The sequence below is a fragment of the Micromesistius poutassou genome (assembly GCF_964030765.1).
Source record: "Micromesistius poutassou genome assembly, chromosome: 18".
In the NCBI taxonomy this organism is placed as follows: domain Eukaryota; kingdom Metazoa; phylum Chordata; class Actinopteri; order Gadiformes; family Gadidae; genus Micromesistius; species Micromesistius poutassou.
In genome coordinates, this window is record NC_140288.1 from 6,252,103 (window position 1) to 6,261,832 (window position 9,730).

General features: G+C 44.8%; 3 protein-coding genes and 6 non-coding genes across 10 annotated transcripts; 1 reads left to right on the forward strand and 8 right to left on the reverse strand.

Annotated features, from left to right (window-relative positions):
• Positions 1-125: 125 nt before the first annotated feature.
• surf6 (surfeit 6) lies at positions 126-2,932 on the reverse strand. The gene is made up of 4 exons (XM_084483345.1): positions 2,772-2,932; positions 1,984-2,214; positions 1,817-1,899; positions 126-1,393 (listed from the first exon to the last, which is right to left on the reverse strand). Exons 1-4 carry the CDS (start codon positions 2,863-2,865, stop codon positions 686-688), a joined length of 1,116 nt encoding a protein of 371 aa, XP_084339471.1. The 5' UTR covers positions 2,866-2,932; the 3' UTR covers positions 126-685.
• A 61-nt stretch (positions 2,933-2,993) lies between these two features.
• Positions 2,994-6,250, forward strand: surf1 (SURF1 cytochrome c oxidase assembly factor). 2 transcript variants are annotated; one of them, XM_084482768.1, is made up of 9 exons: positions 2,994-3,142; positions 3,273-3,339; positions 3,553-3,689; positions 3,810-3,892; positions 3,970-4,161; positions 4,330-4,402; positions 4,907-5,069; positions 5,216-5,297; positions 5,379-6,250. In XM_084482768.1, exons 1-9 carry the CDS (start codon positions 3,080-3,082, stop codon positions 5,443-5,445), a joined length of 927 nt encoding a protein of 308 aa, XP_084338894.1. In that variant the 5' UTR covers positions 2,994-3,079; the 3' UTR covers positions 5,446-6,250. The 2 variants fall into 2 exon arrangements, with proteins under 2 accessions (XP_084338894.1, XP_084338895.1); XM_084482769.1 differs by having other exon boundaries at positions 3,562-3,689.
• A 136-nt stretch (positions 6,251-6,386) lies between these two features.
• Positions 6,387-9,729, reverse strand: rpl7a (ribosomal protein L7a). Its single transcript, XM_084482770.1, has 8 exons — positions 9,671-9,729; positions 8,828-8,948; positions 8,469-8,618; positions 7,899-8,039; positions 7,640-7,719; positions 7,289-7,419; positions 6,796-6,865; positions 6,387-6,525 (listed from the first exon to the last, which is right to left on the reverse strand). Exons 1-8 carry the CDS (start codon positions 9,671-9,673, stop codon positions 6,421-6,423), a joined length of 801 nt encoding a protein of 266 aa, XP_084338896.1. The 5' UTR covers positions 9,674-9,729; the 3' UTR covers positions 6,387-6,420.
• On the reverse strand, positions 6,642-6,713 carry LOC311363513 (small nucleolar RNA SNORD36). The gene has a single exon (XR_014639001.1). It is a non-coding gene; the product is annotated as a small nucleolar RNA SNORD36 (small nucleolar RNA).
• On the reverse strand, positions 7,513-7,584 carry LOC311363515 (small nucleolar RNA SNORD36). The gene has a single exon (XR_014639003.1). It is a non-coding gene; the product is annotated as a small nucleolar RNA SNORD36 (small nucleolar RNA).
• LOC311363517 (small nucleolar RNA SNORD36) lies at positions 7,784-7,856 on the reverse strand. Its single transcript, XR_014639005.1, has one exon. It is a non-coding gene; the product is annotated as a small nucleolar RNA SNORD36 (small nucleolar RNA).
• LOC311363510 (small nucleolar RNA SNORD24) lies at positions 8,131-8,198 on the reverse strand. The gene has a single exon (XR_014638998.1). It is a non-coding gene; the product is annotated as a small nucleolar RNA SNORD24 (small nucleolar RNA).
• On the reverse strand, positions 8,711-8,784 carry LOC311363509 (small nucleolar RNA SNORD24). Its single transcript, XR_014638997.1, has one exon. It is a non-coding gene; the product is annotated as a small nucleolar RNA SNORD24 (small nucleolar RNA).
• Positions 9,030-9,101, reverse strand: LOC311363514 (small nucleolar RNA SNORD36). Its single transcript, XR_014639002.1, has one exon. It is a non-coding gene; the product is annotated as a small nucleolar RNA SNORD36 (small nucleolar RNA).
• Position 9,730: the final 1 nt, after the last annotated feature.

Consider the following 9,730-nt stretch of genomic DNA (forward strand, 5'->3'; position numbering starts at 1 on the left):
GGGTGAAGTACAGAACATATCGGGTCAAGGGCACATTAAATGTGTTTAATCCATTGCAAGAGTTATTTACAATGACTATCATTCACACATATGTGTATATATATAATTTCTGCATTCAAGAAAAAACAATACACTGAGTGATAAAATAATGAAATAATGCTTGCAAGGGTATATTATGCATGGATTCATAGTAGTTAATGTGTTACTTTAAAACTTGTTTAGAAATGATATGCGGTTCGGTCTAAAGAGCGGCAGCACAAGACATTTCAGTGTGGTGTCAAAAGTTAATGTTTTCCATAAAACTACTCAGCAATCCTCTACTCAGTGTCCCCCAGTTTGGGGGGGAAAAAAGCTAGATTTGTTTGAGAATGGGTCTGCCGATTTACACATTAAGTGAAATTCTTCATTGTGTTCACGATGAAACTCATAAGTCAGACATATTTTAGACGATGTTAAAATAACATTTATTTTCTACTTAATACAACAGAAGGGACTTTCGGATAGGTTGATAGAAGAGGCATGGAGATGAAAGTAAAAAAAATAAAATAAAAGATCAACTCAACCATTCTTGAACAAGGGGAACAAAGATGTGCAGACAGGCACACATTTAATTCATTTAATGTCTAAATAATCTATCTGGTGCTTTCCATACACATACAGACAGTTCACAGCTACCGTCAGTCCACTACAGAGACACCTTCTTCAGGTCCCCGGGCAGCACTCGGCCCTTCTTCCTCGCCCGCTCCTTCTTCTTCTCCACGTTGGCGCTCTTCTGTTTCTGGAGGTTCCGGCGCCGCTTGTCCTGCCGCCGCTGCATCTTGTCGTCCACGTTGGTCTTGCGCGTGTCCCAGCGCCGCTGCTTCTGCTCCTGGGTCTTCTCCTTCTTCTTCAGCGAGGTGCGCAACATGGCCTCGTCGTCCTTGATCCGGAGGCCCTCGGCCTTGTACAGCACGTTGGTCCACTTCATCTTCTCCTCCATGGCGCGGGCCTTGCCCTGGTCCGTGGCCCGCAGGTCCTCCAGCTTGGCCTTGCGCGCCTCCACGCGCTCCAGCAGCTGCTTGTAGTTGCGACCGGTCAGCGGCGTCAGCTCGCCCTTCACCCGCTTCTTCTTGTTCTGCTTCTTGGTCATCTTGTCCATGTAGACCTCGTCCACCGTCTCCACCGTGTTGAAGAGGACGGCCGTCTCGTCCCGCTTGTTGGGGGCGGGGGCGGGGGCGGGGGCGGCAGCGGGGGGGTTCTCCTCCTCTTTGATCTGCTTCGCCAGCTCCTCGCCCGCCTTCTCTGCCAGCCTCTTCACCAGGAACTCCTTTCTCTTGCGTTTCTTGCGCTCCCTTTCCAGCTTCCTCTTGGCCCGCTTGGCCTGGACGGCGTCTGAAAGTGGGTCCTGAGTTCCCTGGAAACAGTTTGAAGTTCAGCGTCAGCGCCCGAGGACTGGGTGGTTGGGAAACTCTTTTGTGCCGCTACTTGCCCCCATAGGTTAGTGTTATAGCTATTCCGTAGCACTGGCAGCCAGTGCAGATCTCTGGCTTGGTCTAATCAATTTTCATCTGGTTTTTAGCTTCCCTCAACATGGGGTGACCCTCAGGAAAATAGTAATGGGGTTAAAAATCGCAGAGTTCTCCTTTAAGTGCCAGGACATACAATAAGCAGGAGGGGTGGGAGGGGGTAGCTATGCAGAGTCTGGGTGAACTCTTTGATACCTATTTTAGATGTATATAATGTATCCTATCCAATTAAAATGATTAAGACTAGTTCAATCAATGTTATGTTGACTCACTGAAGTTGTTAACAAGTCACAAGCAGAAACTCTCCATACCTGTCCTTTAGACTCTTCAATCTTTTCATGTAGTCTCTTGCGAAGAAGATCTACTGTAGAGAAGCCTGAGGCGACAGCCCCACCTGTAGGAGGCAAAGTGCAGCCAGAGTTTGAAAAGGGACACAATTGAACAGCACAAGTGCAAATATAATTTGTGTTGTCTTTACCTTTTTGCGACTGTATCGTCGCCATCTTCCCATTGGAAGCTATTTTGGATCCGTTCGTTTGTGTCGCAGCCGTAGCTGCAGGGGAGGTTGTAGACTTTGCATCAGGAGAGGACGCAGACTTCCGTTTAGATTGTGGAGCATCTTTCTTGTCACCGATTGCTTTTTGCTTTAGGCGTTTCTGTTTCCGCTTGCTGTTCTTGGAAGTACCGTCTCCTTCACCCTTGAAATGAACTACAGACAGAAAAGGGTCAGGACGCTTGAGACGTTGTATACGTACATCATACATCACTTCAAGACTATTACCCAGGGTCGAGATCCAACATCCGAGCTGTCTTTTCCTTATTTGATCTGACCTAATTGGCTATTGAATGATTTAAATAAATAAAGACATTCATTTAATCTGCCATTGGCTTCTGCCCGCATGTTCAGTTGACGATCAAAACATCTGTATTTTTTCCCTTTCTGGGTCGAACACTGTAAGGATTTTTTAAATAATGGCAAGGAGTGTGTTAAATCTGAATTTTTATGGACTGTCGATGAAATGATACAATCTTCTCAGCTCAGCACCCAACAAGGCAAAACAAACCCAGATAACTTGTGGCACTAACGTCATCAGAGACTGTATCAATGGTCAAATGCCTACCATAACATAGACCGTCCTATATAAATGTTAAGGGGACTACTATGAAGATATAGTGTACAGATTGAAGCAGTTATAACGTTTAGAACGTTTTGACTCGTGATACAGACGTATGTATGGGTTTCAAAATAAATGGAGACATATTTACCAAATTTTGAATTCCTTGGTTCATGATCTTGCCGAGCACAGATTTTACTGGCCAACTTCTGGATGTAAGAGTCTTTAGATGCCAAGTTACTCATCTTCACGGTGGTTGTTTGGCCTCACTTTAGCGCACATCTCACCAGGCGCATGTCACACGTGGGCTGGAGCCTGCCGACCGGGAAACCCGAACCGGAAGTAGTAACATTCAAAGTGGTCCCCCATTTCTGATACGCCACTGTTATGTAGTGGGTCAATGGAGGTATATAATCGAACCCAGCCTCGGCTCTGACACTTTGACACCATCCCTTCACTATGAACACGTTGAGGTCCAGGGTGGCCCGGTCCGCCACGGCGCTCGGGACATTAACCCAGAAGGTGAGCAGGAGAACATCACTGGAGGTGATCCAACCTTAATGGTTGTGTAAAGGTGGATCGAAACGTACAATACGTTTATAGAGACCATGTAGTTCTCTCTGTCAGGAGAGTCATGTGTTTGTGTTTCCAGACCCGCAGCATTCATCTGAAAAAGGTGGAGTATGTGGCCAAGCAGCCCGAACAGAAGGCTCCTCACGGTGAGCCTCCAGCCAACACAAGGCTCAGTGTTACACCTCTACGAACAGCTTGGCTCATCCTCTTTGTATGTAATCATGGTTTTGGAGTGACCCAGGGCCAGCTGTCCGTTCAGGGGTGATATTAGTGCGATGATCGCTATTTCATATCAAATTGGCTATGAGATCTTCAATTGACTCTTATTATGACTGTCTAACCTTGGATATTTTGTTTAGTATTTGTAGGTACGTTCACTAGCTTAAGGCGCCGTTTATGTACGGCTGGCAGCGCCTCGGTGAAAGGGGAGGACACTCTGCTCAAATGGATGCTCCTCCTCATCCCGACCGCCACCTTCGGCCTCGGAACCTGGCAGGTAGGACCTCTAGTGGGTTGTCATGGTGTTGGTATGACCTCTGTAATGGTTTGTCATGGTGTGGACCAAGTGAAAACTCCTTTCTCTAATGGAACATTTTATATATATATATATATTCAGGTCAAACGACGGCAGTGGAAGCTGAAACTGATTGAAGACCTGAGGCGCCTCACCACCTCTGAACCCATTCCTCTTCCTATTGAGTACGTTCATACTCTCTAAACGCGTCCATCCCTACATGGGTTAAAAGTGTGTTTGACATTCATCTCCTTGTTCGCAGTCCCCTTGAACTGAACGGGCTGGAGTACAGGAGAGTGGCGGTGCGTGGACGGTACGACCACACCAAGGAGCTGTACATCCTGCCGCGGTCACCCGTCGACCCGGAGAAAGAGGCGCGTGAGGCGGGCCGGCTGTCCTCCAGCGGAGAGACGGGAGCCAATGTGATCACACCGTTTCACTGCACTGACCTGGGGTACCTGACAACACTCGACTATCATTGTTTTAATGAAAGTGATATTTATGATATTTAAGTACCGGTACAAGATCAACTACATGTTGCATGCTACACTACAATTTACCATGTGTCAATTAGTCAGTAAAGCTAATGATGGCGTTGATGGTCACTCTTGATGTACTTCAGCATCACAATCCTGGTGAACCGAGGGTATGTTCCCAAGAACAAGATCCGGCCGGAGACCAGGATGAAAGGACAGGTAAATTACTCTTTTGTTATTTTAATTAATTAATGTCTTATTTCCACAGATGGCCGTAATCCTTCCTAAGCATTCAGAAAAAATGATTCATCAACCCTTCACATAGATAGCGGTGTGATGTAGTTCCACAAGCATGTGAGCAGCCTTGGAAACGCATAGAAACTTTATGGATGTGGATAATATGGAAACTTTTCCATGAAGTGTCCTCTTGCATGTGGATATTGCATTGATATTTTGTCTATACTGGTGCACTAGGAGGCTACAATTATTTGAATTCCTAATTCATGTTAAGAGCTAGATCTGTACTTAATCAGCTATATGGAAAGGGCAGACATGCCCAAAAATAACAGTACTGATAATGAGCAAATGTTCAGACACATCAGAAGTATAGCTATGTAGTTCATAGATGTTTATTGAAGGAAGAGGTTATTAATCATCAGAGAGCTCAATTAAAAGCTGTCAGTATCAGTAATTGCCAACACTAATAATCCCACCCTCCCGTAGGCAGAGAGTGAGGTTGAAATAGTAGGAGTGGTGAGGCTGACTGAGGTACGCAAACCTTTTGTGCCGCCTAACAACGTGGAGAGAAACAGCTGGCACTACCGCGACCTGGAGGCCATGGCTGGCGTGGTCGGAGCCCAGCCAATCTTCATTGATGCAGACTTTGGTAGGTCATCAAAGAATAACAAATGATATTTTACATATTCTACACATGGCTGTTGTACAAAACTCAGGTATGAGTTGAATTGTTTGGTGTAATATTCTGTGCGCTTTTGCCAATAGTAAGTTCATACTTGATATTTTGTCATGCAGAAAGTACCACTCCTGGAGGACCAATTGGAGGACAGACCAGGGTCACACTAAGGAACGAGCACATGCAGTACATTACAACATGGTCAGTAACGAATGCAAAAAACTAAAACCAGTCGAGTTGAGCAATGGATTACTAACGATTGCTTTCTGCTTGGTGTCCTAGGTATGGTCTGTGTGCCGCAACATCCTACATGTGGTATGCAAAGTTTATAAAAAAGATAAAGTTTTGATCCAACAGAAATACTGAAGTTGTTCTTTTACCATTTGTCTTTATTCCATGTTCTTATTTAATAAATCATTGTAACAAATCTTTTTGCATGAGCCTACATCCTACTTATTTTAACTTAATCCCCACAGCAATAGGAATAAACTAATGCATTCCATCAACGAACCAAAGACATGCAGATTCAAAGCTGTCCATAGGAGGTGCAACATGGGAGTCTGCCATTTAAGACAAGTAACTTGCGTGTTGTTGGAACTCACAGGCCACTCAATTCTCACTCATTTCAATTTATGCAACTTTTATTGTAAACTGGTAAGCAGTTAATATCGGAAAGGTGCTTCAATCGTGAAAACTGCTGGTTCACACGTGATCGTGTCTGGTTGTTCGGCAAGTACCAGTCAACTCATTGAAATAACAAGTCCATCCAGATCCACTCTGAACACCCATGAGCTGCGCACATCAGGAATTAGACTTCAGAGCTCTTCAAGCGCAGACTTTGCGGGTTGCAATGGCCTGCACTTAAATACCTGTTCAGAGTTAATTTCCGTTGGTACAAGTCAAGTTATTTGTAAAGTTAACTAATTCTGTTGTGCCCATGGTGACATGGTTAACAAATGCTTTTGAGTTACACCAATACATTTTTATAATCCAATGGTTAAAACAAGACAGAATTCCTCAGCCCAACCCCTGGTCTAGTGGCTGCCCTGTACACTAAAGGGAGGTGTGGTCAGATGTCCTGACCACTACCCTCGGCCCACTGGACTGGATGAAACTGATAGAAAGAACCCATGAGTTACAAGCTTCACCTGTTTGTCACCCTTCTTGAAATAAGTCCATTGGAGGTAAAAGCCGTTTTAAATAAAGTAAATACAAAACCTGTGCGTTAAAATTACTAAGAAAAACACTTTGCATTCAATTCTTAAATAACGACACCAGAACCAGCACCTCATCAATTATGACATTTATTTGAAACCAAAACAATTTAACCGAGCTTGGTGGCGAGCTCCTTGGCCTTCGACTTCTCCAGCTTGTTGATGCGCGCTGTGGATTTGGCCCCCATGAGTCCTCCCCCCCAGTGACGACGGATCTGGAAGTGAACATTATGGTTAGGTACAACTTACTCCCCTTAGGCTAAGAGATATGATCTATACAATGATCAGAACATGTTCAAAATTAAACTTAAATGTAACTTTTAAACTGACTTTTGCTCAGGGTTAAAAAGCTCAATTATTCCACATAGGGGATTCAGTCGAAGAAATTCATACATCATTGCAAAAGCCAGTAGTCACATGCTTATTCAAATCCATTATTTCATTGTGGCCACTGAAGGGATATAAATACAAGAGTGGTTCCTCACCTCTTCATATCTGTCATTGTAGTTGGTCTTGATGGCCTCAACAAGCTTGCCAAGGGCCCCCTTGTCCTCACTAGAAGAAGAGCACAGAACCCATTAGGACACTCCCTAAACCCGGTGCAGGTTGACATACTGGCTGCTAGTCAATTGAAGGTTCTTAAACTCTTTACACTTCCATTTCGTCCCAGTGACTAACCTAATGGACTATACAAGTGGGAAATGCAACGGTCTATGGAAATGTTGAAACAGCAAGTTCTATTATTTGAAACAGGCCAGGAACATTTAGCACCAGTGATCTTGGTGTCGAGTTGATGCTGACCCAAATTTTGATACTGATATTTCCTTAATGCTTGATTTCTGATTCTGCATCACAAACTTCCAAACCATTAGATTATAGTCAACCGTGCACAAAGGGTAATTATATGTCAAGGCATATTAGCAAGAACGAAATGGTGTGTTATAGAGCTAAGGTATAGTTTTTTGTGTGTATACTTACGGGTTAACTTGCGTGATGGCCACTGAAGTGCATGTCTTCCTGTGCACTAGTCTTCCCAACCTGGCCTTGCCTTTGATGATGCAGTAAGGGACTCCCATTTTGCGGCACAAAGCGGGGAGGAAGACGACGAGCTAGGAAGGGGAAAGGTTCAAAAACATTAGCGCCCATTTTCAAAAAGGACATTTCTAAATTAAAGTTAATAGCATACGTCTATGCTTGGGGCTTTTGCTCAGGGTTAAAAAGCTCGTGTTTTAGGATCTACATGAAAGATTCAGAACAACAAAACATCACTGCAAATAACCACCTTACAGATTCTAAACTTTATAAAACAATGGCTGTATCCAGGCTTACCTCAATAGGGTCCACATCGTGAGCAATGACCACCAGCTGGGCCTTCTTGCTCTCTACGAGACTGGTTACAGAGTTGATACCTGAGAGGAAAACACTGTTAACCAAGTGGCTGATTAAAAAACATCTACACGACCCACCATGGCCAACGCTCAGGGTTAAAAAGTTCATGATAGCTTCATTAGTTTTTCAGGTGAAGAAATTCAAAACATCAGTGCAGTGACTCCAGACGGTTGAACCACATGACGTAGACGAGTCTCACCAGCACGCAGCACTGGGGGTCTCTTGGTGGGGGTGTCTCCCTTGCCAGCGGCCTTCTGCTCAGCACGGGCCAGCAGCCTCACCTTCTTCTCCTGCTTGGTCTCTGGTCTGTACTTATGGGCTAGCTTGAAAAGCTGAGTGGCTGCGTGGATAGAAAGAGGTTAAGTTACACATTTGCTTTACAAATTCATTCACATCTTGGGATGTGGAGGATTAATTCATTTGGGCATCAGTGCATCAGTGATCTTGGTGGGAGTCAGCATCGCTCATCAGATAGCAAATATTCTTCACATCATCTGCAAAAGCCCGACTAGCAAATACGTTGTTTTGGTCTGAACAATACCTCCAATTAGCCACTTAAGAAGGTGCTCTACGTGAGATTTAAGAGACAGTCATGGAACGCAATTTGCAAAACGAAAATACTCATAATTTAGTGAAAACGTGGGTTGTTAATTAGAATCTTGCCCTCTTTCTTACAGTACCCTTAGGTTCTAACTAAAGACGCTGCTGTCTCACCGGTCTGGCGGTCGACAGTACCCCTAGGTTCTAACTAAAGACGCTGGTGTCTCACCGGTCTGGCGGTCCAGGGCCTGGGTGAACTGGTTGATCGCGGGGGGAACCTTCAGACGCTTGTACAGGATGGAGCGCTGGCGCTGCAGACGTACGTAGCGGGGCCACTTGACGAAGCGCGTCAGGTCACGCTTGGGCTGGATGTCCTGACCTGAGGAGGGTTGAACCACCAGTCATCAGTACTTCAAACTTCATCAGTACTTAGTTAAAAAACAAAAGTTGAAACCACGGTTTCAGTGAAAGTGCATCAGAGATCTTGGTAGTAAAGCGTCAACATGATTGGTTTAGATAGCAAATATTCGTTCACATCATCTGCACATTACTTGGGGTTCAAGTGAAGACTCCAAACAGGTTTCTTACCAATGCCGAAGTTCTTGGGCCTCTTCTCGAACAGCGGGTTGATCACCTTCTTGGCCTCATGTTTCTTGGCCACTGAAGGGGCCGGGGCCACCTTCTTTCCCTTAGCCTTCTTCCCCTTCGGCTAACGGACAAGAGGAGATGTTCACAATGGTCAGAAAATGTTCAAAATGTTAACTGAAAGTGCAACTTCTAAACGGTGACTTTTGCTCAGGGTTAAAAAGCTCATTTGTTCCACAGAGGGGATTCAGTCGAAGAAATTCATACATCATTGCAAAAGCCAGTAGTCACATGCGCGTTCAAACATACACGTTTGTAGTGGTCACAGAGGATATAAATGTACCAACGTTTAATAGTAAAATATCCACGTATATCAATGTATCTCAGCAAGAGAGACAGCTTTTAATTATGCACGCATTTAGTGGGAGTCGCAAAGTCTTGTTCCGGCCTGCTACACTGAGCCAATGTATGGACCAACACTGACTGCCTTCACATTTAACACGTTCACGAGTCAACCGAGGTAGTTTAGACTATCGACACAGCAGTGTGTGGATAACACAACAGTGTGTGGATAACTCTGTTGGTGCATTAAGACCAGTTTGTTGAAGCCGTGCTGGCGGTGGTTGACCACCACCGCTCTAAGTGCTACCGTAGCGGCTACCCCGGCGGTAATCAACTATCCCGTCTAAACACTAGAAAATACCCTCGCCATAACACACAGGTACGCTTTAGATGGCTTCTCACAAGACAATATCATAATACACGGGGCTAAAGTGGCAAATTGTAGCGTGATGGACATAGATGAAACTGTGAAACGTTTCCGAGCTCGGAGGGCTGTTCACTCACCATGTTGGATCAGACAGAAAGGAAGACGGAGGGATTGTGGGTAATATTTAACGTCCGCCC

What these genes read in the sequence shown, in the direction of transcription:
- surf6 (XM_084483345.1), bottom strand. Translation starts at nt 2,865, where the DNA reads ATGAGTAACTTGGCATCTAAAGACTCTTACATCCAGAAGTTGGCCAGT. An exon ending in GACGATACAGTCGCAAAAAG is followed by an intron (nt 1,900 to 1,983) that starts GTAAAGACAACA and finishes TGCCTCCTACAG; the next exon opens with GTGGGGCTGTCGCCTCAGGC. An exon ending in TTGAAGAGTCTAAAGGACAG is followed by an intron (nt 1,394 to 1,816) that starts GTATGGAGAGTT and finishes AACTGTTTCCAG; the next exon opens with GGAACTCAGGACCCACTTTC.
- surf1 (XM_084482768.1), top strand. Translation starts at nt 3,080, where the DNA reads ATGAACACGTTGAGGTCCAGGGTGGCCCGGTCCGCCACGGCGCTCGGG. An exon ending in TCGGGACATTAACCCAGAAG is followed by an intron (nt 3,143 to 3,272) that starts GTGAGCAGGAGA and finishes TTGTGTTTCCAG; the next exon opens with ACCCGCAGCATTCATCTGAA. An exon ending in CTTCATTGATGCAGACTTTG is followed by an intron (nt 5,070 to 5,215) that starts GTAGGTCATCAA and finishes TTTGTCATGCAG; the next exon opens with AAAGTACCACTCCTGGAGGA.
- rpl7a (XM_084482770.1), bottom strand. An exon ending in GGCCCTGGACCGCCAGACCG is followed by an intron (nt 8,040 to 8,468) that starts GTGAGACACCAG and finishes CTATCCACGCAG; the next exon opens with CCACTCAGCTTTTCAAGCTA. An exon ending in ACGATGTGGACCCTATTGAG is followed by an intron (nt 7,420 to 7,639) that starts GTAAGCCTGGAT and finishes TCCCCTTCCTAG; the next exon opens with CTCGTCGTCTTCCTCCCCGC.